The 27,921-nt window shown below is 41.6% G+C and overlaps 2 protein-coding genes across 3 annotated transcripts in view; one reads left to right on the plus strand and one right to left on the minus strand.

The window, feature by feature from the left end:
* Positions 1–27,921, plus strand: part of LOC307175336 (uncharacterized protein) — a 187,536-nt gene that overhangs the window by 66,293 nt on the left and 93,322 nt on the right. The window lies entirely within an intron of this gene.
* Positions 4,190–14,120, minus strand: SLC35G1 (solute carrier family 35 member G1). Of its 2 annotated transcripts, none has more exons than XM_079899971.1 (3): positions 13,938–14,120; positions 9,254–9,434; positions 4,190–7,291 (listed from the first exon to the last, which is right to left on the minus strand). In XM_079899971.1, the coding sequence occupies exons 1-3, from the start codon at positions 14,062–14,064 to the stop codon at positions 6,553–6,555; spliced, it is 1,047 nt and encodes a 348-aa protein (XP_079756097.1). In that variant the 5' UTR covers positions 14,065–14,120; the 3' UTR covers positions 4,190–6,552. The 2 variants fall into 2 exon arrangements, with proteins under 2 accessions (XP_079756097.1, XP_079756096.1); XM_079899970.1 differs by having other exon boundaries at positions 13,887–14,120.

Below are 27,921 nucleotides of genomic sequence, written 5' to 3' on the forward strand. Positions count from 1 at the left end.
CACGGCAGTGAGAGGCCCGCGTACCGCAAAAAAAAAAAAAAAAAGAAAGAAACAATCCTTTTGGACTTCCCTGGCGGTCCAGTAGTTAAGACTCTGAGCTTCCACTCCAGGGACATGGGTTTGATCCCTGCTTGGAGAAGATCCTGCATGCCATGTGAGGCAGCCAGTAATAATAATAATAATAATAGTAATATTAATAAGTAAAAAGAAAAAAGAAAGAAAAAACAATCCTTTCACCACAGTGACAAACACCACAGTGTTTCCCTGTCCTGTATTCTACCCCAGCTAGGTAGGAGATGTGAGGTACTGGAAAGGTCAAGGTCTTTGGGATAAGACAGACTTAGGACAGTGGCTCAGTTCCATCACTTACTAGTGAGGGCACTGGAATTTACCAGGTAGGTGACCTCCTTCAACCTCTTTGAACTTTAATTTCCCAATCAACCCATCTCCCAGAGTTGGCAAGGATTGAATGAGACAAAGATCAAGAAGCTCTTGTCCTGGATGGGACATGTTTAATAAATATTACTTTCCATGTAAAAATAATTTTGGGGACTTTCCTGGTGGTCCAGTGGTTAAGAATCTGCCTTCCAATGCAGGGGACGCGGGTTCAATCTCTGGTTGGGGAACCAAGATCCCACATGCCGCGGGATAACTAAGCCCTTGCGCCACAACTACTGAGCCTGCGCGCTCTGGATCCCGTGTGCCACAACTAGGGAGATAAGCCTGCGTGCCACAACAAAAGAGCCCGCGTGCCGCAGCTAAGACCCAACACAGCCTAAATAAATAAATAAATATTTAAAAAAATTTTTTTAATTAAAAAAAATCATTTTGGTGCTGTGGAAAGGCAGATATTTGGCTCACAGCTGGGCAATGTTTTGGGGGATCTTAGGGAAAATTCAGATTTTTCTTTTGTGTTTTCTTCAGTCATGAAGTGGGAATTTAAGTCTGATTTGTAAGCTGGATAAGGGAAAGAGGAGAAAGTAAAAGGAAGTCAGTGATGGTAAGCCAGGTGATAAATCAGATTAAAACAATAAACATTTCTCTATGTATGTCTGTATGTATGTATATATCTCTCTATTTCTCTCTTTCATCCCCTCCTTTCTTTTCTGTCAAGTCATCTTATTGTTTTTGTTCTACCAGTTTTATTTTCTATTTTATTTTTGGACTAGGTTATATATCCACATAGCTCAAAATTCAAAAGGTATAAAAGGGGATGCAGTGAAAAGTCACCTTTCCACCCTGTTCTTCAGCCGCCAGATTCTTCTCCCTAAAGGCAACCAATGTCACCAGATTCTTGTGTATCTTCCTGGAATATTGTTTACCCTCTTTTTACACAATTGATCACATACTCTGCTACTATCTGAAATCTTGCTTTTTTCACTTAATCTTGAAGATTACCCCACATCCATGCATGCAAAGCTCCCTTGCTCTCTCTTAATTTACTTTTTTTTTTCTTAACATCTTTATTGGAGTATAATTGCTTTACAATGGTGTGGCTTAATTTACTTTTAATGCCATTGTATTTTGTGTATGTACCATTACTTGTTTAACCACTACCCTACTGAGGAACATTCAGGCTAGTTCTGTTTTTTGCTATTAAGTAATGTTGTAATAAATAATCTTGTATATGTCATTTTTCAGTAAGCAAGTATATCTATAAGACAAATTCCTGAAATGGAATTTCTGGGTGAAAAAATATGTGCATCTGTAAATTAATCGATGTCAAATTGCCCTTCATAGAAGTTGTATCAATGCATGTGCTACCCTACAGAGTAGCAAAGTCTTCTGAGTTTTCTAAAGTACACATACCAAGGAACCAAAGCACATACATAGGAAGTAATGGAGACAATTTGATATGACCCAATGACCATGGGCTAATTGGATTCTCATTGTTCCTTTGCTCTCTCTCGGGTACATAATCTGGACCTCTTATATAGATTTAGAGTTATTTAACTTCACAATTCTAAAATTAAACTCCACATTAAAGAGGTTTCTAATTTACAAACTGATATTTAGCTGCATTTCAGACTGTCAGAACCTCATGAAATAGAAGGGATGGGTTTAATCTTTGTTTTTTAAGGTTTCAAATTTGATACCTCTGAAACCTATGGCTCAGAAAGCTTTTGGTCTTGCACCCCTTTACTCTCTTAAACATTTCTGAGGACTGGACTCCAAAGAGCTTCTGGTTCATGTGGGATATATATATTTTACAATATTTAAAAGCAAAACTAAAAAGTTTCCATTTGTTTATTTAAAATGATTCCATTATAACATAAATAATAACTTTTCTTATGAAAAGTAACTATTTTTTTTAATTAGTGATAAAAATAAGCATTGTTTCATAGTGTTGCAAATCTGGCTTAGGAGGTGATAGCTGGCATAGCACCTTGTGGAACCCAGTGGAACCTTTTCTTGTGGACTGGACTTCTATGGTAAAACATTTTCTGCCCTACCTTGATACCAGATATGTCTGCTCCTTACCCTCCTGCTATAAATCCTCACCCACCATTTCCAGGAAGTGATGGGCAGTGTCAAGATTCACGGGTTCTTTGTGAACTGGTTTTCCAAATCTGGTGTTCAAATAGGCTAAAACTTGAATGGGTCTTTGTGGATCACAGAGGGTCCCTCTTGCAGAACTCTAAGTGAATATGGTAGCTGTATTAGATTTGATGTAAGGGACCTAAGGGGTCATATAGTAGTGTGTTTGGGGTAATGCCCAGGCTTCACATGCCCAGCCTACACTGTAATTACCAAATCATCATGCCCAGTACTGACCATGGCTCCATACACCTAGATCAGAGGCCAGCATGTTATCAAAGAGATCTGGCTCTTCCTACTGGATTACCCTCAGTAGACTAATTATGCTTATTGGGTGAAAGGATAAGAGGCTAGAAGAGCCATGCTGAGTTTGAAGAATGGTACATGTGAAACACACAGAGAATCAGTCTCACCCCCCTAGTCAGAGCCAAGTGTGATACTCACAGAGCTAAAGCCAGAACTGGAAAGACGGTGACACCTATGGGTAAGATAAAAAGACTGGTGACCATTGGCAGCCCTACATGGGCAGATCAGCCAGAAAATTAGAGCTGTCAAACAGTAGAATTCTGTGCCAGCAGGAGGGAGCCAAATGAGGTTTGTAATCCGGAAAACTGTTCATACCATTCCTGGTGAGACTGCTCAGGGGGAAGGACCCTGCGCTAGGCATCATTTTGAAGAGGAAGTGAATGCTCAACTCTACCATAGTAACCACAGTTCAATACTTAAGTGTTTTTGTCCTCCTTTGGGGTCTACAAGTCCTTCTATGACACTTATTTGTAACATGGGTTGGGGCAAGTAATATTTTTCTATTTAATAATTGAAGCAAATGAGGAAAACAGGCTCAAGGACACTAAGTGGAAGGGCCTGGCTGGAAAGTGATTACACCACACCCAGATCTTCAGACAGCTAATCCAGTGTTTTATCCATTCTTCCAAGGTGGACTAGTATGGGTGGGAGAAGCTGGAGACAGTGGAAGAAACAGAAGCTCAGCTGAGCCGTTGGAGACTAAGAGGCTTTAGAGAGCAAAGAAGAGAGGGCAAAGAAAGCAGGCGAAACACAAAGGAAGGGATCTCTTGGCAAATGTGGGAGTTGGTGGGGAGACTGACCCGAGTATCAAATTTGTATTGGGACACAAGAAATCAAGTTGGAAAAGTAGGAATAGGGTTAGATGAATAACTTGGATGTGATGTGGTACATAAGAAGGCATTGCTATGGCTACATGAGAACCAGAGTAACAATGAAAGCAGGGCCTTAGGAAGATTAGTCTGGCAGTGGAACAAGGATCTGAGTGGAACAAAGAGTCTAGAAGCAGATAACCAGGATACTGTTGTGGTGATTCAGGTGTGAGGTGATAAGTCTCTCGGACTAAGACGGCAGCAGTGGAAAGGTGAGGAAAGAAGAATTCACAAGACAATAAGAAGACAGACACTCCATGACTTAGTAACAGATTAGCTATAGGAACAAAAGCTGCTCCAAGCTCTGAGGAGCTAGAAAAATAAAGGCCTCACTGGAACATAAGATTAGGACCTTTATTTCTGAGACATTAGATTTGATGTAACAGTATCAGAGAGACAGATAAATAATTTGAAACTTATTACATCATAACTGAATGGCCAGAGGTCAATCTCTTTAAGAAGTACATTTTGAAGCACATGGATGAAAAAAGAAATAAGGTATATTAGCTAGCACATATGCTATAATCATAAAAACCAAAATATAGTTTTCTTTCATATTAATTTTATTAGCAATTATAAAATAAAACCAGTTTATGAAAATAGTTCCCTTTTCAAGATATAGGAACTACAGTCTTTGCAAAATATACGCACCCATAATTGTTACAATACATATCCTTGTATATACCCTGGACATTATAAAAGTATTTAAGAGTCACACCCTGTAAAAGTTGGGAGAAGAAACATTTTCTCCAACTTTGGTCATATATTGTGACATTCAAGCACTTAAACCACACTGTTGAAATAAAACATGTCTCTAGTGTACAGGCCCAAAGGCATTTAACTTTCAAGGTCCCATAGGTTCTTTTATTGTGCAAGGTAAAGAACCAGGAGAGGGTTCCCTGAGAGTTCATTTACCTTATGTAGCTCAAGCAGTGGTTTACTTTCCGTACTTAATCATGGAACTAAAGGAGGGATCTTGGGCAGGTCCCCTCCCTAGCATCCCTAAACATGGAGCATGTCTCCTACAAGAGGACTCTAACCCTTGAGCCCTAAGACACTCTAATTCTATAATTATCTAACATACTTGCAAAATGATGCTTTTGCAACTCTAAACTCTAATATTGCAGATTAGGCTAAAGTTATAAAGATAGTGTGACTTTCCTAAATAGACCATTTAGGATTTATCTGGTGGGAAGCACTTGGGAAGATCAGCAAGCCAAAAATTTCCTCTTGGAACTACTGGAAAAGATCCTTTTCTCACCAAGGCATAAACCTCAGAAGCCCCAGTTCTTTCTTACGTCGGAAGAATTGTGATGAAACAGTGGGAAAGAGCCTATAATCTTTCAAATCTGTAGGCTTAAGATAAGAGCTCTGACACAGTAAGAGCTGGAGACCATTATAGCCTCACCAGTACAGGGTTCACTGTGACAAAGAGCCATTTGCGTGTACTCTCTACTTCCTGATTAACCTCCCAAGGTTTCCTAAATATTACATTCTCTCTTTAACTGCAGAATACTGGCCTGATGAAGTTCCAGACATAAAATGTGTTTGAATTCATGATGTTAGTATCATGGTGCAGCACTGACACTTAATATCATACTGATATACTAGAATTTAACAGTGATTTTGTTTTCCTATTGAAGAAACTACAAAAATCAATCGACCATGGATTCACAGGTCTTTACATTTACTATATAACATGAAGCATTATTATATATAACTCCATAAGGGAAAAAGACTACAAAAATAAGTTTACTAGGATTACTGTATTTTAAAAAGTAATTTTAAAAAAATATACTCCAAAGTCCCCTAAGTATTTGGTTTAGAAGGTAAGAGAGGTATCTTAATAGGGTGAACCATAAGGAACTATGGTTTTTGTAAGTTAAAAAGGTAAAATCTCATCAATTTCTTATGGTTCAACCTAATAAAGCCCTGAGAAAATTTTATTTGGCATCACACCATAAATTCAAGGAGAATTTATAGAAAATCACATTTCTAGTATAGGGAAAACACTTCAGGATGGAAATGTGCACACTGGCCATGCCAAGATTTCTTTCTTATGATTTTTAAACACCTTAACTTAGAAAGTTAAGAAAAATTTAGTGCAGTTTCAAAAAAAAACAGAGGACAATTAGACTTACAGAATGTAGCTACAGATGATAATGCCACTAAAACAGAACACTATTAGCCAAATTTGGTGATTTAAAGATTTTTTTTTTAAGTTTATGTATGAAATTTCAGCATTAGAGTGAAAAGGCACAAATATGGGTTAAAAGAATGACAATAATTTATAAAAGCCTTGAAAATAAGGCTAATTCATTTGTTTTATTAATACCATTAAGTAGGCACCTACTCCAGCTTTGGCCTCCTAAATGGGATTACATTTCAAATGAATTCTCAACACAACACTAATTATACAGCAGCATTATTATCAATAAGTTTCTTAGCCTCTACACTGCTAAAAGAGAATCTAAAATTTCTTCCCACCTATATCCCATCAGTACCAAAAATACACTTTTAAAAATTACATATATTTATACTTAAGAGTCATAAAAAATTGTGCAGTTTTTCTTCAACTAATGATGTGTTCTCTTACCAAATGCCACCCCAACAACCAAAGCCAAAACCAAAACCAAAAAATAACTGACACACAAAAAATAATAATTGCTACACCCAACTGACTGGCTATCCTCAACTAATTAAGGACATACCATATTCAAAAATGGTACCTTAACTATGAAATGTATATAGTCAGTGAAGTAAATGCAGATTTTCCAGGTGTGTATGCGGGTGGTATGTCTCAGCTGGGTGATGGTGTACACATTTCAGCAATGATGCTTTATTTGGAGCTCTGGTACCATTTACGAACGGCCGCTCCAATGCTACTGGCTACTACGCATAAGGAGCCACCCACTGTCCACCACGACGGCACATCATGAAAGAAAATAATCTGAAAGATAAAAGCGAAGACCACATCCATAGTCTTCATTAATGCTACTAGTCCTGCTTTTTCTATTTGAATGGCTTTTGCGAGAAACATCTGACCTCCCAAACCAAACAGCCCAATTAGTATGAGAAATAGCCTGTCCAACCCACAGTGCGGCAGACTCCACTCTCCTAATATAGAAAGGGCAACGATGCACTCGGTAAGGCCAGCTACTACATAATACCAAATGCTCAACATGTAGTCCACAGATGTCCCTATTTTCCTTAGGATAACTAAAGTCACGGCAGCAAACACAGCGTGTACAAGTGCTGCGAAAGCACCTTTCAGGTGAACTGAATAGTCTTTATCCGTCTCCACGACTTCGGAACCAAACAAAAATGGCGGCCTCACGATAAGGATCACTCCGGTGATTGTGAATGCAGTGAAGACAGCGTCCCAAGGGCTATACTTTTCCTTGAGAAATATGCAAGCAATTATGGATGTAAACACTGGACAGCTAAATGAGATAACCGTGGCGTCAGCGAGGGATGTTGACTGGTAGGCGTAGTATAAAAGGATCATGGCACTAGAACCAAGGACTCCTCTGAGAAGGAGGAAGATTCGTTGACCTTTGGGGCCTATAAACCCAGTTCTGTAAATTCAAAGGAAGGAATGCATATTAAATGAACTCGGTATTTGTTTTCAAATTACATTTTTAAATTAAGCATTATCTTAAAAGTCCTAACTATCAGAAAACAAGGCAATAGTAAATTAATTATGTCTACAACTATTATACACCTTTTAGAAAGTGTTTCCTAAATATAGCTAATGACATTAAAGTGTTCACAGTAGAATCAAAAATAGCACAAGAGAAATACATAAATAGTATAAGTCAGCAAATATAATTTTCCCTAGGTATAGGTACATGCCTGCAAAAAAGACAAAAAGGAAAATATACTGAAATGTTCATCATGGTTATACCTTAATAGGTGGACTCATAGGTAATTTTCCTTTCTATTTATTTTCCCCAAATTTTCTATAATGAAAAGTGTTATTTTTATAATAAATACAATTTCATTATTTAGCTGCCCTGTATAAGAAAACTTGGGAATGCGAGTGTGCATTCTCAATCTTAGTGAGTTTTTCTGTTACAGCTGAAAGCAATGCTAAAATTTATTTCAGGCATTGAATATGAGACAACTTCTCATTGTTCTCCTTAGGAAAAGAGTTAAAATACGCTGGAAAAGAAACTGTAGCATTCGGATAAATATAACAACTGCTGCTCAAATGCTTTACACTTAAATATTTACGAAGCAGAGTGCTGTGTAAGTTCCTGGCTAGGTGCGGCTCACTGGTCTGTGCCAGAGCTGGCCTTTGTAGAGCAGCGTCTAGGCTTGACATAGGGAGCCCTTGGTCTCTGGAGTTAGAAATGAAAGTGTGGTCACCTTTGGTCCATACTTTGAAAAGCTGAGAGTTTTTCATGATAGTGAAACATAAAATGGGTCAAAACAGATTAGTGCCAACAACTTAAGAAAATTCTTCTAAGTGCCTTCCTGCCAATACCTTTACTCCAAAATGGAGAGAATGATTGTGTTAGCATCAGTGGTCTGTTGCCACCTTTAGACATTTCTGAAGTCTTACCTACCATCGTTTCCTAAAATATTGTGACTTGTCCACACCTACACGGGAATTTCTGATCTTAGAGGATTTTCACCTTTTTCACCAAAGACTTGGGATAAGGAGTGAAACTATTCTAAGTAAATCTGCACTGAGTTATAGATACAAAGAGACTTTGGTAGCAAGTGACTGAAGCTTTTAATCTGGAGTTTAAGCATCTTTACCCAAAAAGAAAAAGAGCCAGACAGCCACCAGGAACCCAACAGGCGCTCCTCCCAGGCGTCTAAGTACACGGGGGTCTGTAGAGGTTACAACAGTGTGGGGGAGGTATAATTTTCACCTGGGGAGGGTGTGTGTATGGGGTCCATGTAGAAGGGGAAGGGAGGCTGGGCGGGGAGAGAAGAGTAAGGATGGGGACTACAGTTTTCGTACAGGGTAGAGGACAAAGGATATCATTCCCTCCAGTTTACAGATGAGGACACTGAACAAGAAAAGAGCTAAACAGGCCTTTCTCAAGATCCACTTTCCCCTTTCCCATGGCACCCTAGTGGGAAGACCTAAATATTATTACTGTAACCTTCTGTCTGCCCTGGTAGGAGAGCAGCCTGTTCTACTTAAAGAAACCTCTGACACTAGGAGACACTACTGTTTCCTCCTGTTTACTTTTTTCTTCCAAATACTAGTTACACCAAAGGAAAGAGGGAGGGTGGTACAAGATGGGGGGAATTGTACAAGGAAAGCTTTGTTCTCAAAATAGGGGGTGGTAAATAACTGAATCTCTTTCCCCTCCTTTGTTTGGGCATGTGGTTGGTGCTTATGAGAGCATCTTCTGTGGGTGGATCCTTGTGACTTTTCATTAATCTGAGCCAAAGGGTGTAGGGACTGGTAAAGCTATGAGAGGGATAAAGCAGAGTCTGTAGAGTAGATAATTTAAGCAGGTCAAAAGATTTACAAACATTTATTAATACCTTCTACTTTGCAGGTAAGAAATACTTACTTTCTGTATATTAAGCAAGGGATAATGATTAGCATTTGGAACACACATCGGAATGCACTAATTTCTACAGCGTGGATGTCTTGCACTTTTTTAACAAATAAAGAGCCCACTGAGAAGAGGAACGCAGACAATAATGTGTAAAACAAGCCAAGTCCAGGACAGGGTGCTTTCTTCTCAGCTTCTGAAAAAGATTAAATTCTGGTTAGTCCTTGCTTCCAAGGGTATGTTTAATCACTTTTACTTAGAAATTGAGAAAAATGGAACAACATTAATAGCTAACAGCCTACAAAAATTACCTCCTAAGCATATCCGTTCTCTGGATCTGAACCATTTTCCCCACGAAGAATAAAGAACCATAGACAAAGGGCAACAATTTAAACCTACCTTTTTAGAATGCAGTTCACCCTACAAAATGGATCTCTTTGTCTCACTGAAGACTCATCCCTCACTCCTAAAGTCAAAAGGAAGTAAAAAGCTTGCCAAGATGGTGAAAGAAATCTTTAAGAAATGCTTATCAAGATGGCTAGAGAAAAATGCTTCCAAGTGATATTTTATATCATCTCATTGGTGAACTCGGCTTTATGTAGAAAGTGTTCTTTTCTGGAAAACAGGTCCTAACTGTGTGATATGGCTACTTCTTGATTAGCTGACTTCCCCCACAAGCCTGTAAGCTCCTCCAGGGCTAAGATCTCAGCTGCCCTGTTCAGGCCTGGCCCATGGAAGACCCTGAATAAATAATTGCTGAAGGAAATAATATAAGAAAATTTCGTGGAAAGATGTAGGGTCTAACACCACAGGCAAAAGCATAATCTGAGAAGGCTCTCTGTTTAGTTATTTTGAACAGTTAAGGAGATCTTAAAGTTTTCACGGTTTACGACTTATCTTCCATTTAGAACATAAACTCTTTGAGGCTAGGGGCTAGGTTATCTATCCCTCTGACTTAGTACTTAAAAGTGCTTAAAAATTTAAAAAAACAAAAAACAGGACTGCCATCTGATTCTTGGTTTGATCTGAACCAGGAAACTTCTGCTTTCTCCAGGGCATCAAGTATTCAATCCATTAATGACAGTCTGTAGGAGCAGCCACTGCCTCTGTCTTAAACAGCTGCCTAAGACAGGAGTAGAACCTGCTTTCAGTCTCACCCCCATCATTCAGAGGACAGCAAAATGCAACAGGGTAAGCAGAGAACTTAAAAAGATAGGCCACACACTGAGGAATATTTTTTTTTTCTTTTTTGAAACGAACACAAAAACAAGGACAGAATAGGAAGGAAACACAGTACTGGCCCTTGTTAGTTAAGAGCATAGCAGAGGTGAAGGATGTGTAGGCACATGCAATTTGTAGTAAAACAAGGATTATCATTCCAATCTAGGAATTTACAATGGGTTACTCAGCCATAAAACAGTATTGCACAAAGTTTGTTTGTTTTAATGCCCTTTTCTGATAAACACAAACACCAGGTCATACATTTCAACATCCTCATGTTAATTAGATACCTTTGCCCACAAGTGACAAACAGTTTGCAAAGTGGGACCAAACTCTGATGATGCACAATCTTCCTGGGGGTACACTTCAGCCTTTGTAGTAAAAGATGCCATTCTGGTCAGTGGTCTCCACCTTTTCCTGTTCTAGGTGTACTGCTGAAGAGAATGACTTGGAGCTAGCAGTCATCACGTAACAGGTTATCCATAATAAGTACCCGAATCCTCCACGTCGTGTTCTATATCTATGTGCTCAGATACTGTAGGAACCAAACTGCACATATCCACTCAGCCCATGAGAAGGAAGCTTTAGAAGACTTCCAAGTTAAGCACCACAAAATACATGTATTGGCTCTGGTCAGCCTTAGAGGTCAGTTTCTGAAATTTCAGAATGCAGGTCCAAATAAAATAGTTTTCTTTCTATAAATTTATTTATTTTTTATTTTTGGCTGTGTTGAGTCTTCATTGCTGTGTGCGGGCTTTCTCTAGTTGCGGTGAGCAGGGGCTACCTGCGTTGCGGTGTGCAGGCTTCTCATTGCGGTGGCTTCTCTTGTTGCGGAGCACAGGGTCTAGGCACATGGGCTTCAGTAGTTGTGGCTCGCGGGCTCTAGAGAGCAGGCTCAGTAGTTGTGGTGCACGGGCTAGGTTGCTCTGCAGCAGGTGGGATCTTCCCGGACCAGGGCTCGAACCTGTGTCCCCTGCATGGGCAGGCGTATTCTTAACCACTGTGCCACCGGGGAAGCCCCAAAATAGTTTTTCTTAAAAGAAACCCAATCCTTACATAGAACCTACACCCTCAGAAAGAACAGAATAGGAAGATCGAGGACAGAAAACATCTCCCTGGTCTATATTTCAAGGATCTTCTCCAACCTAAACTTTTAAAATTTTCTCCAGGAATATTTTAACTTAACATGATATTTTAACTCTTTTAAAACTTTAAGTTACAAGGTCTAGTTTAACTTGATTATTTGTTATAAGACTGAGGACTGGTTCTCCTCAGGCAGACCTCAGTCTCTTACAGAATAGTAATTTCAATTCTCTCTGTCAAAGGAGATGGACAAGAGAGTAGCATAATCCAAAGAGGCATCTGCCTATGTAATATGCTTCCATGACCATATTCCACTGAAAACATATCTAATAATTTGGCAACTGTAAATAATTCAAGTTAAGTAAGTGGCCACAGTGCGATTTCCTGAGTCAGAAGAAAACTGAAAAGTTGCTCACTTTCTCTATCCTCTGCTTTAAACTGGTGATTCACTACCCAGGTTGGGAATTAGAATCAACTGAGGAACTTTTAAAACTTCAATGCCAGCCCTACCCTAGACCCACTGAAATAGGACCTCGGTCACTGTAAAAAGCTCTACTGGTTTCAGGGCCACTGCTACCCTAAGGAACTCACTCCTTCCAGGGGGATGTGAGGCACAGACTTAAGACAACTTCTTTTCCTTGCTTCAGTCTAAGACCCACACTGTCCCTCAAGAAAATAAACAGATGTCTTAGGATAGCTGTGTGCTGTCTGGGAAGGTTATCCAAGAATGTAAGAAAAATGGGTAACAGTTTCAACCTGAACTTGAAAATGAACTTTCTTGAGATAACCAGTTGGGTTAAGAAGCTAAAATGATACTGTCACAAAGTTCAATGACCACAGTACGGGGGGGGGGGTGGGGGGGTGTTAAAGTGTTTCTATGGCAATCCCATTTTTGGAATATTATCTGGTCACTTTATCTAAGTCTTATTATTAGCAACTTTCTTTGAAATTAAAAGACCCCTCAAGATTCTTAGGTGGAACTGCTTACGTAGGTTTTGCCACCTTCTGCCTGAAGTATGCCTCTTTGGTTCACAAACAGGGGAATCATTTAAAAGTTTGCAAGGACTAACTCAGCAGTCCATCGTAACAACATTCAGCCATAGGATGCTAAGATGAGAAACTGACTTCTTCAAAGCTGCACATCTGGTCAGCTCAGCTGAAGGTAACCCTTACATAAATGATCAGAAACCTGATCATTTCTCTTAGCATTAAGGACAAAAATGCAGCAAGAACCATCTCCCTGGGGTTTGTCTCTCCACAAAATGTGTGAATTTTCTGACTCTCAAGAAGTGCAGACAGAAAGCGGGATCAGCTAAGAGACATAGAAATCCCAGGTCACACTTAAGGGAGGTGATCCAGAGGATGAGGTGGTGCAGACTGTGTAATTTTGTCTTGAAAGGACATCTGCCTATTTCTCTTTTCTTTGAGGAAGCTGCTCCAGGTGGGTGGTGGAGTTTAAGGAGGAATGTGCTTGGGGCTAGGAGAAAGGGCTCTGGGCTGGGTCGCTAGCAAACTGGGATCCTATCCCTGGTGCTGCCCGGACCTGTGAAGTGTCTCATCCACACATGCTAGATCTTCGAAAAAACAAAACAAAACAAAAAAACCCTCCCAAAGCCCTCACCTTCCCAGGCCTCAATTTCATCATTTGTGAAAGGAAGACATTGAACAAGATAAAGGCTTTCTCACACGAGGTCCCTGGCTTTGGAGGCGGGTCCGTGAACCTCTTACCCGTGTTTGTAAGATTGTGCCTCTGTCTCATTTTGCATCAGTTGCTACAAATTCCTTGTAACTCAAAAAGGTTAAGAACCAGTAGTAGTCCCACTCAACTCTGCCTTCCCAAGATTCTAAAACTCTGAGACAAACGTTTTTCTAGACCCGATGCTTTTCAACTTCCTCTTCAAGCAACACCGTTTACATTGAGATCAGTTTTCTTGCTTAGCTTCCTCCCAACCTCGGCCAGCTGCGGGATGGCCTTTCTCCCTGACTCCCAATCTCGGGCAGGGCGCACCGAATGGCAATCTGACTCCATGATCCTGCCCGTAACACTTTAATCACTTTAATTATAAGAACAGTTTCAGAATCCCAAATGGGTTCCAAAACAATCAGAAACTTTCTCCGCTCTTCCCGCCGACGGGGGCGCGGGGGGCTTCTGCTTTACAGCCCGCACCCCCCCCCCGCCCCCAGGTGACAGCACGAGGGTGTTCACGAGCTCCGAGCAGGGTGGGAAGGGGGGGGCGCGGTCCACACGGGGCCCCCGGCCGGCGGCTGCGGGGACCCCCACCGCTGGCGCCCGCCCGGTCCCCCACGGGCGAGACCCGCACCAGGGTCCGTGCGCCGCACTCACCCTGCTCCGCGCGCGAGCCGCACGGCAAGGAAGGACACTGCCAGCACCCACCGGGGCCGGGCGTCTCCGCTACCTCGGTGGCCGCCGACTCTTGCCTGGAGCCCGGGGGCGGGATGTCCACCAGCGGCAGCCCGGACTCCAGCCGCTTGGCGGCCCCAGTGTCGTCCACGGGCCGCATCGCCCAGCCGGCGATCTCCCCGCGGCCACCGCGGCGTCTGGCGCCGGCAGCCGCGGCTCCACTGCTCCGCTCTTCCGGCCCGCGGAGGTGGCGGTGCGGCGCATGCGCGTGCGGCCCTTTCGCCTCCCCACCCCCTCCACGGGGAACCGCGCTCGTCCTCTGCTACCCTCTCACCTTCAGGTCCCCGAGGGGAGGGCCGGTCGCCTCCCAGGTCAGCTGCGGTGCCCGGGCCTGGCCCCAAGGCGTCCACCCCTCTGCTGCAGTCTGGCTAGACTGGCGAGCGTCTTGGAATCATCCTTCCCAGGGCACACTAGACCTCTTTCTGTCATTGCGAAAGGAGGCAGGGACCCCCGCGGGTCGTGTAATCTTCTCTTAGGGCGGCCAGTCGGGAGGTTAGGGGAGTGTGCATTTATTTCTCCGTGTGGCGCCGCATTCAGCACCTCTAGGACACCCTGAAGACCTTGCCAAGCACTGTGCCTGTCTTTGAAGGATCGTGGGTTTTACCTCTGTTTTCTGTCGTTGCCACTTATCCAAGGAGAGTAGAATTTTACTGGTTTTAGGTTTTAAAAAAAAAAAGATTAGCACGTAACCATACGGGATATGTATCTATAAGACTGGGGCAGAACCCATTTATATGTTTTTTGTAACTGTAGGCATTCATTATTGATCTTTATTGTCTGTATTTCTGTCTGCCCATCTCTTTTCCTTCCTCATTTACTTCGTCCTCCCTCCCGCCCGCCCTCCCTTCCTTCCTGTTGTCAACCAAGTCATCCTAATTCGGTTAGAAATAAAATTCCAATAACCTGATATAACTGCACCTGGTAAAATCAAAGATTTATGTCATTTGGCCCTAGGATTCACTAATACCCTCTTTATGTCTACGTAATTCTTTTCTCATCTCTTTGTTTGCTTCAAATGCGAAAAGAGAGTCTCTGGGCAAGGATGAACCTGTCTAAACTGTTCTAGGTCCAAGTTCAAGCAGGTTACTAAACAAGAGAATGAGGTTTGCTTTTACTTAGATATTTGCACAAAGGGATCCACAGCTGAACAATATTGGACTTGAAATCAGGAGTCCTGGGTTTTGGCTCTGATTCTGTCACGGAGTGCGTGACCTCGGACAATCACCACCGTGCTACCTGAAGCCAGCCTTGGTTACTTCATTTAATTGACAGAGATAAAGTATTTCCCTTCCTACTTTGCAGAGTTGTTGTGCAACTAAAGTGCAATGATGTGGGCAACAGCACCGAGTCACCCGAAAAGCACTTTACTGGGAAAGCAAGGTGTATTTTTAAGTAGGGAAAACATATAATTTATCCTCCAAACTGGGACTTTTTTTCTTTAGAGTAAAAAGGGGAGCTCGTTTAAAAATTATGCAGGGCAGTAGGCACAAACTGGTACTGCCCTAGGCAAACTGGGACAAATGGCCATCTGAATTCTAACTTAATTAACATATACCTTTGCCTTGTTCTTAAAAAGAATTTAAGGCTGCTTGCAAAAATCTGTACACCTGATTTTATTGGTGGTTGTAAAAGTGTTTTGGTGGGGAAATTGTAGGGAGGGGTGGTGAGGGTGGTAGCTCATGGTTATGAAGGAAGAACCAAGAAGCTCCTCCAAACATCTAGAAATCAAGTGCAATTTCACAGTTGCATTCTGAGATTTAGATGTGCAGAGCATCTGAAGAGCCCATGAGATGTTGTGATTTATAAGAAATATGTATTTGGCCACATTCAGATAACCAAAATATATTTCTCACATATATTTGATCTTCACCCTGGGTTCCTGGCTCATAGCTCTCAAAATCCTTGGAATTTCCTGAGCAGTAAGAGCAATGGGAACATGTTTTGTTATAATATTTGGGTTCTTGTCCTCAGGTCCTGAAATGGCTTCTGAGCCTTAGAGGTGAAACAGATGTCTTGTTATTCATAACAAGCTTCTTTCCGCCACAACTGGGTTTAAGTTAAATGGGGTAACTTTTAAAAAGCACCTAAGGATGGGGGCCCGTTGCCAGGGTAACCAACCCCGGGATTAGAGGGTTAGCACTTTCAGTCCCACCCTCCACTCTCCACTCTCCACTCTCCACTCTCCACTCCTGGGAGGGGGGAGGGGCTAGGGGCTGGAGATTGAGTTCAATCAGCAATGGCCAGTGAATTAATCAATCATGCCTATGTAATGAAGCCTTCATTAAAAACCCAAAAGGTGGGGTTCGGAGAGCTTCTGGGTTGGTGAACATGTGGAGGTGCTGGGAGAGTGGTGTGGCCAGAGAGGGCATGGAAACTCAGCATTCTTTCCCTATACCTTGCCTTATACATCTATTCTATCTGGTTGTTCCTGGTTATATCTTTTTATAATAAACTGGTGATCTGATAAGCAAAATGCTTCTCCTGGTTCTGTGAACTGCTCTAGCAAATTAATCAAACCCGCAGAGGGGGTCATGGGAACCTCTGATTTATAGCCAGTTGGTCAGAGGTACAGGTAACAACCTGGACTTGCAACTAGCATCTGAAGCCCAGGAAGGGAGACCTTGGAACCTCCAGTTTATAGCAGGTTGGTCAGAAGCACAGGTGATAACGTGGGCTTGTGACTGGCATTTGAAGGCACGGGGGCAGTTGTGTAGGACTGAGTCTTTAACCTGTGGGATTTACCTGTGCTATCTCCAGGTGACTAGTGTTAGAATTGAGTCGAATTGTAGGACACCAAGCTGGTGTCCAGAGAACTGTTGTTGGTGTGGGGGGAACCTCCACCCCACCATGGTGGAATTGGGTCCCGGAACACTTCTAATCTCCCTCTGGAAGTGATGAAGATGCTGGTTAGGAAGTGAAAGGAAGAAAGAATTGGATGAGTTGATCAAGAAGTACCTTAACTACTTCACTTTGATCACCATCCTCAAAAAGGGAAAAGAGAAAGAAAAGAAAATAGGTACCATACCAATGTTGACTAAGGTGACAAAAGGGTAATGGAATGATTTTGGTCTTGGAGTTCATTCATTTAACTTCCTTTCCTTCTGCTGCTGACCTTGACATATGAATGATATCAGTTACAGTCATTCTTGTTTGCTAAACAAACAAGAGCCATGTAAACTTAAAAAGCTACTGGTAAGAAAAGTATAGATCAGACTAGAAGTAAGAAGACATGGCTCTGTTGCAGCCCCACCCAGCAGAGGCTTGGAGTGGTTAAGTTCTTTGAACACTGTTATTTCAAGGCTCCGGTGACACTGACATTGAGCTGGTGAGAGATGGATTTCCCCTATAATATGAAGGGCGGGGTAGAAATCTTTACTGTCGGGGAGACCAGCTCAGCCCATTGCAGTGGTCTAGGTGAGATTTTGACCTCAAGGTAGAGGAGGCAGGGAGGAAAGATAGATTCTGAGTTAGATAAGGATGGAATGGACAGAATATGTTGACTAGATGTGAAAGAGCGTTGCTTCTGTATGCAAAATCATGCAGTGTTCCAACTGAAATTCTTCTGTTCGAAGGAATTCAATCTTCCAGTGAAAACAGGAGCTCTCGACATGATGCCAGCTAGCCACCACGGTGGTGGTGGCACCCCTATAGTTCTGGTGTCAAGAAGAAAGAAGGAAGATGAAAGTAGAAGAGAGGTGGGCTCTAGCTGTCCCATTAACAAGTGAGAGTCCACAGTCCTCATAATACCAGTGGTGGCAAACAGAGACCTTCAGCAACTGCAGGAGTTCAACTCCTGAATTCCACTATGGTTTGAATGTCAGGGATGTTCTTAAGTGAGACATTTGTAAATCAGGAGCTCTTTTCCTGGTATGTCTACCTGCTGCCTACAAGGCTGGTATCTCGGTACTGATTTGAAAGACTGCACATTTTTCCTCCAAAAAAGTTAGCTTCTTATTCTTTTAACTAATGCAACTTATGATTTGGAAAATGGCAGCTTGTTCCAAGGAGTGAGGTTCAGTGTTTTTGTTTTGGGGAAAATGAGTACTGTGGAACATAAGATCATAATTCTAAATGCCTTGGTGAATGAAAGAGAGAGCAAGCAAAAGAGAGGTGTTTTAGTAGAATTGTAGGATAGTACATCAGAGAGGCAAAATACACTGTTTCAATAGACGATAAAGAACTGACTCTGGAAATATACCAGGAAGGAAAATGCCAGGGTTGGTTCTTCAAAAAAATTAAACATAGAATTATGTTACAAGCCAGCAATTTCACTTCTGGGTATATACTCAGAAGAATTGAAAGCAAAGAATTGAACAGATATTTGTACACCAACGTTCATAACAGCATTATTCACAATAGCCAAAAGATGGAAACAACCCACAGATCCATCAATGGATGAATGGATAAAGAAAATGTGGTATATACATGCAATGGAATAGTATTCACGCTTAAAAAAGGAATGAGGGCTTCCCTGGTGGCGCAGTGGTTGAGAGTCCGCCTGCCGATGCAGGGGACACGGTTCGTGCCCTGGTCCGGGAAGATCCCACATGCCGCAGAGCGGCTGGGTCCGTGAGCCATGGCTGCTGAGGCTGTGCGTTCGGAGCCTGTGCTCTGCAACGGGAGAGGCCACAACAGTGAGACGGTCGCATACTGCAAAAAAAAAAAAAAAGGAATGAAATTCTGACACATACTACATGGATGAAACTTGAAAACATGCTAAGTGAAATAAGCCAAACCTAGAAGGGAAAATACTGTATGATTCCATTTATATGAGGGACCTAGAATAGTCAAATTCCTAGAGACAGAAAATAGAATGGTAGTTGCCAGGAGCTAAGGGGAGGAGGGAAAGAGGGGGTATTGTTCAGTGGGTACAGTGTCAGTCTGGGATGATGAAAAGAGTCCTGTGATGGGTCGTGGTGATTGTTGTACAGCAATGTGAATTCGTCTAATGCCACTGAACTGCACACTTAAAAATGGCTAAAATGGTAAATTTTATGTTATATATATTTACCACTATTTTAAAAAGTTAAAAATATGCCAGGGAAAACCAGGGTATTCAGTAGACAGCTAAAAAAAACAGCAATGTAAATCCAAAGTTGAAGTAAACCCGGGTCTGCATACAAACTGAGGCATACAAGATATTTTCCCCAGCACTGGCCATAATTATACAGAGGTAACAACTCATTAAAAAAAAAAAAAAGGAAATAATAAGAGGAAGAGAGGTAGCGTGGTATTGCATATTCCAGGCTTCTGAAACTTTTCCATCCAAGTATCCCTCACAGCTAAGAAGTGGGAACTTGGAACTCTAATTTCTGGAGACAGAATTTAAAGCCCCAGAAATGGGAAGTTTCTTTGAAGTTCTGTGTCCCATCTTCAAAATTTATGCCAAGTTTCTATTCTATTCCCTAATACATTTATGTTTACCTTAGTATCATTTTTTCATGTAACTCATTCAACTAATGTTGTTTCAGTGCCTACCCCTGACCGTTCACAATTCCTAGCAGGGGTAGAGTGGGGGACAAAAGAAGCAAGGCTGCATTTCTCCTAGGGATGCAGTGGGGGGTGATGGAGGAGTGAAAAAGGATGCCAGCATGACCCAGAATCAGGCAAAACCTATGCCCAGCTATGTGAATTTTGTTTAGTTTCCTGCTCCCTCCCCGTTGGACACACTGGCCAGGGAGTCAGAACAGTGCTCTGTGTGGTTGTGCGAGTCTGGACGCATGCGCTGGGCTCTCTTCATCTCTGTTTCCTCTGCTCAGAAGTCACGGGGCTGGATCCCCAAGACGTCACTATTGGGCAGAGGGGAGCCCTGCAGGCCTTAACGTGGTCGGGACTTTCTCCAGCCATCCCTTGCTTTACTACTCTCCTCTGTTCCCACGCTGCAAAGGATAGCTCCCATATAAATGATTTCTGGGGCTCCAGGGAACCTGTTTCCTCCTGAGGGAACTTGCTTTCTGTTTACGGATTATCTGAGAGTGAGGATGTCTGAACTTTAAACTTGGCTGTATATGATTAAAGTACAGCATAATCCACTTTACTCCCAAGTCTGTTATCGTTTGGGATTTGGATTCCACCCAGCTCTCTTAAATAATTACTCCGAATGCTCAAAATACACCAAGCGCTATTAAATGCATCATTACATTTAATCTCAGGTGAACTCTATCAGACAGTTTAGCAGAATAACTGAAAGCAGGGCTCTGGAGTCAGACTGCCTGGCTACCCTCCTGGCTGCCTTACTTTTCAGCTGTGCGACTTCAGACAAGTGACTTAGCCGCCTCCCTCTGAGCCACTGTTTTCACGTTTATAGACAGGGATAGTAATAGTATCCAGCTGCTATGAGAATGAAATGAGGTAATGACATGTAGAACACCAGAGAGCAAGTACTTTTTTAAAAAGGTGAGCATATTATTACCCTCATTTTACAGAAGAGAAAATCGAGGCTCAGAGATGTTAAACAACTTGCCAAAGTCACGCTGATAGGGAAGGGCAGAGGTAGAATTGGAACCCAGGACATCAGAAGTTGAAGTCCATGATCCAGACGATTACTCATCCAGAAGACAATTACCAGGATTGCTGGCTTCCAAGAGGACCTCATTAGAGCACAGTTTCTTTCACTTTATATCCTGGCTTTGACCTTAAGGCCATTACTGTGGCAACATTCCACGACTACATTCTACACTACAGCGATGCTCTGTGGCTTGTCTCTCTAGCTCATGGTGTCTCCCTAGCATCTTAACTTTCCCAATAATGGGATTTAATGGGAAAAGAGAAATAGAGCAGACAGCAAGAGAGTGGAGGAAAAATAGTAGAGTGCCCCAGACAGGCAGAGGATTCAGGAAGGGACTGAAATCAGGTCTGTGTTACTTGTGGGGACTTATTCACTTTGCAAATTGCCTATGAACAACCCCTCACCCCTGCCCTGAGGGTTCTAGCTAAGACCCCAGCTTTGGACAACAGAAGTGAGTTAGGAAGAGAGCAAAGCTGTGGACCCTGGAGTGTGATAATGAGATTATCATTATGGATGAGATAAGAGGTTGGCTTTGGTTAATTTTTTTTTTTTCGGGTACGTGGGCCTCTCACTGTTGTGGCCTCTCCCATTGCAGAGCACAGGCTCCGGACGCGCAGGCTCAGCGACCATGGCTCACGGGCCCAGCTGCTCCGTGGCATGTGGGATCTTCCCGGACCAGAGCACGAACCCGTGTCCCCTGCATCGGCAGGAGGACTCTCAACCACTGCGCCACCAGGGAAGCCCTTTGGTTAATATTATTATAAAAATTGCTTTGCTTCAGAGCATTTTAATTTTTAATAATATGAATCCTCAAGGGAGGGAGAATTAGGCAAAGGGTCAGACATCAGGGACTTCCAATATTAAACCATAAAGCATTATTTACTTTACAGACAAACAGACATATGGACACACACACACAGAGTCCTTGGCAAGTATAACCTTACGGAGGCCAGCACTGGTTTTCTGGAGCATTATCAGTTTCTCTCTCAGTGGTGGTAAGGATGGGAAGCACCCAAGAAGTTCCACTTTTACACAAATCCAGGTATATTTGTTTAACCTTTCTCCTTGCTCCATATGTACATTTTACATTATAAAACTAGGTTTTGAAATTTCATGCAATATTTAATGCATGATAAAATTTTTGATAGTACAAAAGGGTACACAATGAATAATAAAAACTTTTCTCTCTTCCCTCAATCCCACTTCTCAGAGGCAATCACTGTAAACAATTTATGTTTGTAACTCTTCTAGTGATTGCCTTTATCACTAGAAATGATTTCAGCTTTTCACCATTGAGTATATTAGCTATGGGCTTATCATATATGATCTTTATTATGTTGAGGTATGTTCCCTTTATACCCACCTTGTTGAGATTTGATCATAAATTGAGGTCAAAGTTTTTCAAAAGATTTTTTCTGCATCTATTGAGGTGATCATATGATTTTTATTCTTCAGTTTTTTACTGTGGTGTATCACACTGATTGACTTGTAGATATTGACCTATCCTGGCATCCCTGGGATAAATCCCACTTGATCATGGTGTACAATCTTATTAATGTATTGTTGAATTCCGTTTGCTAATATTTTGTTGAGGATTTTTGTATCTATGTTCATCAGTGATATTGGTCTGTAATTTTTTTGTGTGTGATGTCATTGTCTGGTTTTGGTATTAGGATGATGGCGGCTTAGTAGAATAGTTCAGAAGTGTTCTTTCCTCTGCAATTTTTTGGAATAGTTTGAGAAGGATAGATGTTAACTCTTCTCTAAATGTTTGGTAGAATTCACCTGATTTTTTTTTCTTTATTTATCTTTTGGCTGTATCGGGTCTTAGTAGCAGCACAAGGGATCTTCGTTGAGGCACGCGGGATCTTCGTTGCAGTGCACAGTCTTCTCTCTAGTTTTGGAGTGTGGGTTTTCTCTCTCTAGTTGTGGCATGTGGGCTCCAGGGTGTGTGGGCTCTGTAGTTGCGGCACGTGGGGTCCAGAGTGCATGGGCTCTGTAGTTTGCGGCACACTGGCTCTCTCATTGAGGTGCACAAGCTCAGTAGTTGTGGCGTGTGGGCTTAGTTGCCCCATGGCATGTGGGATCTTAGTTCCCTGACCAGGGATCAAATCTGTGTCCCCTGCACTGGAAGGCAGATTCTTTACCACTGGACCAACAGGGAAGTCCTAGAATTCACTTGTGATGCCATCTTTTCTTGGACTTTTGTTTATTGGGAGATTTTTTTTTAATTTTTAAAAAATTAATTTATTTATTTTTTGGCTGCGTTGGGTCTTTGTTGCTGCATGTGGACTTTCTCTAGTTGCTGTGAGCGGGGGCTACTCTTCATTGCGGTGTGCAGGCTTCTCACTGCGGTGGCTTCTCTTGTGGCAGAGCACGGGCTCTGGGCATGCAAGCTTCAGTAGTTGCAGCATGTAGGCTCAGTAGTTATGGCTCATGGGCTTTAGAGCACAGGCTCAGTAGTTGTGGCGCACGAGCTTAGCTGCTCTGTGGCATGTGGGATCTTTGCAGACGAGGTATCAAACCCGTGTCCCCTGCATTGGCAGGTGGATTTTTAACCACTGCACCAGCATGGAAGTCCTGGGAGTTGTTTTTTAAATCACTGATTCAATTTCACTGTTGGTAATTGGTCTGTTCATATTTTCCATTTCTTCTTGGTTCAGTCTTGGGAGATTCCTAGGAACTTGTCTATTTTTCCTAGTTATTCACTTTATTGTCAAATAATTGTTTGCAGTAACCACTTTTGATCCTTCTAATTTCTGTGGTATCGGTTGTAACTTCTCCCTTTTCATTTCTGACGTATTGATTTGGGCCCTCTATCTTTTTTTTCTTGATGAGTCTGGCTGAAAGTTAATCGATTTTGTTTATCTTTTCAAGGAACCAGCTCTTAGCTTCATTGATATTTTCTATTGCTTTTTAATCTCTATTTCATTTATTTTTGCTCTGATCTTTATGATTCATTTCCTTCTACTAACTTTGAGTTTTGTTTTTCTTTTTCTAGTTCCTTTAGGTGTAAGGTTAGGTTCTTTGAGATTTTTCTTGTTTCCTGAGGTAGGCTTGTATTACTATAAACTTCCCTGTTAGAACTACTTTTGCTGCATCCCACAGATTTTGGATTGTTGTGTTTTCATTTTCATTTTCTCCAGGTATTTTTTAATTTCTTCTCTAATTTCTTCAGTGATCCACTGGCTGTTCAGTAGCATATTGTTTAGCCTCCACGTGTTTGTGGGTTTTGCAGTTTTTTTCTTGTAATTCAGCACCAGTGTCCAAGTGGTAGAATGAGCTCCCAAGAATTGCTGCCACCAGTGTCTGTGGCCCCAGGGTGAGCTCCAGTTGCCTTCTGCTTCTCTGGGAGACTCTCCAAGATCAGCAGGTGGGTCTCACCCAGGCTTCTTTCAAATTACTACTTCTGTCCTGCGTCTTGGAGTATGTGAGATTTTGTATGCCCCCTCTAGGAGTGGAGTCTCTATTTCCCATAGTTCTCTGAGTCTCCCAAAAGTAAGCCCTGCTGGCTTTCAAAGTCAAACCTACTAGGGGCTTTTCTTCCCAGTACAGGACCCCCGGACTGAGGATCCCAATGTGGGGTTCAGACACCTTGCTCCTTGGGGAGAACCTCTGTAATTGTAATTACCCTCCCCTTTGTGGGTGCCCATCGGGGGTAGGAGTCATGACCATACCAGGACTCTGCCCCTCCTACCCATCTGTTGTGGTTCCTTCTTTATATCTTTAGTCGTAGAAAATCTTTTTCTGTTAGTTGCCGGTCTTTCTCATCAACAGTTGCTCTGTAAATGGTTGTAATTTTTTTTTTTTTTTTTTTTTTTTTTTTTGCGGTACGCGGGCCTCTCACTGTTGTGGCCTCTCCCGTTGTGGAGCACAGGCCCTGGACGCGCAGGCTCAGCGGCCATGGCTCACGGGCCCAGCCACTCCGCGGCATGTGGGATCTTCCCGGACCGGGGCACGAACCCGTGTCCCCTACATCGGCAGGCGGACTCTCAACCACTGCGCCACCAGGGAAGCCCATGGTTGTAGTTCTGGTGTGCCCATGAGAGGAGGTGAACTCTCTGTCTTCCTACTCCACCATCTTGTTCCCAGAATCTCTTCCACAAGAAATGTTTTAAAAAGTTCCTCAGGCTAGGGCTTCCCTGGTGGCATAGTGGTTGAGGATCTGCCTGCTAATGCAGGGAACACCGGTTCGAGCCCTGGTCTGGGAAGATTCCACATGCTGCGGAGCAACTAGGCCCGTGAGCCACAACTACTGAGCCTGCGTGTCTGGAGCCTGTGCTTCGCAACAAGAGAGGCCGCGACAGTGAGAGGCCCGCGCACCGCGGTGAAGAGTGGCCCCCGCTCGCCACAACTAGAGAAAGCCCTCGCACAGAAACAAAGACCCAACACAGCAAAAATAAGTAAATAAATACATTAATTTTTTAAAAAAAAGTTCCTCAGGCTAAAGGAAAATGATACCATATAGAAACTTAGATCTTCACAAAGTAATGAAGAGTGCCAGAAATGGTAAATATTTGAGTATATATAAAAATTTTTCTCCTCCTTTTTATTATCTTTAAAAGATAATTGTCACCCACAAAATAACAAAGGTATCTCTATATGAAGAACCTTATAACCTTCAATTTTCCCTCTCCCATTCTTTAACATAGCACTGTCATATATTTTATTTCTACATGATAAATATGGATACACATGAACATGTGCACACACACACACACATACAGATACTTAACTTGCATAATGAAGGAACTATTCACCTTGGCAGAACTAGACTGGCCTTAAGGCATTTGTTATTCTAGGGCAGTAATGGTTAAGAAAGTCGGCTTGGGGGACCTCCCTGGTGGTCCAGGGGTTAAGACTCCACACTCCCAATGCAGGGGTCCAGGTTCGATCCCTGGTCAGGGAACTAGATCCTGGATGCCGCAACTAAAGATCCCTCATGCCACAAGGAAGATCCTGAGTACCACAACTAAGACCTGGTGCAGCCAAATAAATAAATAAATATTTTTAAAAAGAAAGTGGGCTTGGGTGTTAGAGAGTCGAGGCTAGGTCTACCTCCAACCGTCATTAACTATAGGACTCTGAGCAAGAAACATAACTAGCCAGAACCTAACTTTATGTATCTGTAAAATGGGGGTAGTGCCTCTTGAGTAGCATGGGTCTGAAGATTAATTATATTACCATATATAAATTGATAGCGCATTGCCTGCCTGGCAAGGATGCAGGTTTGACAAAGGGCAACCATTTTTATCCTAAAGTGAAATATGTCCCCATCTTGGCAGATGCCAACTTGGCCAGACACCAGTTGATCAAAAAGATATGACAGGAACAAGGAAAAGTAGGAGGTGGTAAAATACACTAAAATTCTTCATCTTCCAAAGCAGAATAAAAGAAATCATCTAAAGTTAATAAATCAGTAGAGACCTAAGAATGTGTAAGAGTGAATTAGCCCAAATGGAAATTAAGAGAGTGACCCCATTTACCATCACATTAAAAAGAATGAAATACCTAGGAATAAATCTAACTAAGTAGGTAAAAGACCAGTATTCAGGACATTATAAGACACTGATGAAAGAAATTGAGGATGACAGAAACAGATGGAAAGATACACTGTGTTCATGGATTGGAAGAATTTATATTGTTGAAATGACCACATAACCTAAGGCAATCTACCAGTTCAAGGCAATCTCTATCAAAATATCAATGGCATTTTTCACAGAGCTAGAACAAATTTAAAATTTGTATGGAACCGCAAAAGACCCTGAAGCAACAGTGAAAGCAATCTTGAGAAAGAAGAACAAAGCTAGAGATATCATGGTTCCTGACTTAAGACTATACTACAAAACTACAGTAATCAAAACAGCATGATACTGGCACAAAAATAGACAAATAAATCAATGAAACAGAATAGAGAGCCCAGAAATAAACCCATGCATTTATGGTCAATTAATCTATGACAAAGGTGGCAAGAATATATAATGGAGAAAAGACAGTCTCTCCGATAGTGGTGCTCAGAAAACTGGACAGTTACGTGTACAAGAATGAAATTGGAACATTTTCTCATGCCATATACAAAAATAAACTCAAAATGGATTAAAGACCTAAATGTAAGACCAAAACCCATAAAACTCCTAGAAGAAAACATAGGCAGAACACTCTTTGACTTAAATCATAGCAATATATTTTTGGATCTATCTCCTAAGGCAAAGGAAAGAAAAGCAAAAATAAACAATGGGACCTAATTAAAATTAAATCTTTTGCACAGCAAAGGAAACCATCAACAAAACAGAAAGAAAAAAAACCCTACTTAATGGGAGAAAATATTTGCAATTGATATGACTGACAAGGGGTTAATATCCAAAATACATAAACAGCTCATACAACTCAATTAAAAAAAAATGCAACCCCATTAAAAAATGGAGAGGACACCTGAATAGGCATTTCTTCTTTCTCTCCTGAGAAAGACTCTTATGCTTTGCTCTATGCCAGAATCTAAATGCCTATAACTTAAAGCTGGGGCATTTGCAGGACTTACCTCATTTGTTTCCCTCCTTCAGAGATTACAGTCCTGTGAAGCCTGTTGTTCATTATCTAAAATATATGTTTTGAATATTTTGTCCATATTTATTGATATTTTATTTATGGCCGGGTGTAATATCAATTAGTTTATCACAGATTGCAGTCGAAGTCCCCTATTCTCAGAATTTTGATCTAATAAAATGAAGGTCTGTTTGGTGATAGTTGTACTGAAAGCTTAGAAATTGAGATAGTCTTATCAAGCTACAAGACCACTTTGGGTTTGGTCCCATGCAGATATACAGTTACCAGCAACCCCTTGAGTCTTTAGCCAATAAACCAACCAAGTCTCTCACACCTTCTGAAATCCATCAACTTCTTCGTTTCACTATCCTTTCTTATTGGTTGTTTAGTGTAAGTTCAACTACTTGCTTAATGCCATGTTCTTATTTGTGGAGACTATTTTTTAATGTTATTAGTTATAATTATTTTTGTTAAGTAATATTTTATTGAAGTATAACAATCATACAGAAAAATATGCACAAATAGTAAGTGTACAGCTCAAAGAATGATCACAGATTTAATGTGCCCATGAAATAATACCCAAATCAAGAAATATAACCAGTTTTCCAAAAGTCTCCCTGTGCCTCCTCCCCATCAGTACACCCCTTCCAAAGATAACTAATATCCAGACTTTTAAAACTATCCATTAGTTTTGCTTGTTTTTAAAACTTCATATAATTGTAATTATATAGTATGCATTTGTTTCTGTGTGGCTTCTCACTCAATATCGTGTTTGTGAAATTTACCCTTCTTAGTGTATTGTGTATAGTGTTAGTTTAGTTTGTTCATTCTGTATGACATTATATTTTTTGAATATATCATGCATAATTATCAATATTGACTATTATAAGGGGCACTGCCACATTT

The sequence above is a fragment of the Stenella coeruleoalba genome (genome assembly GCF_951394435.1).
Source record: "Stenella coeruleoalba genome assembly, chromosome: 16".
Classification (NCBI taxonomy): domain Eukaryota; kingdom Metazoa; phylum Chordata; class Mammalia; order Artiodactyla; family Delphinidae; genus Stenella; species Stenella coeruleoalba.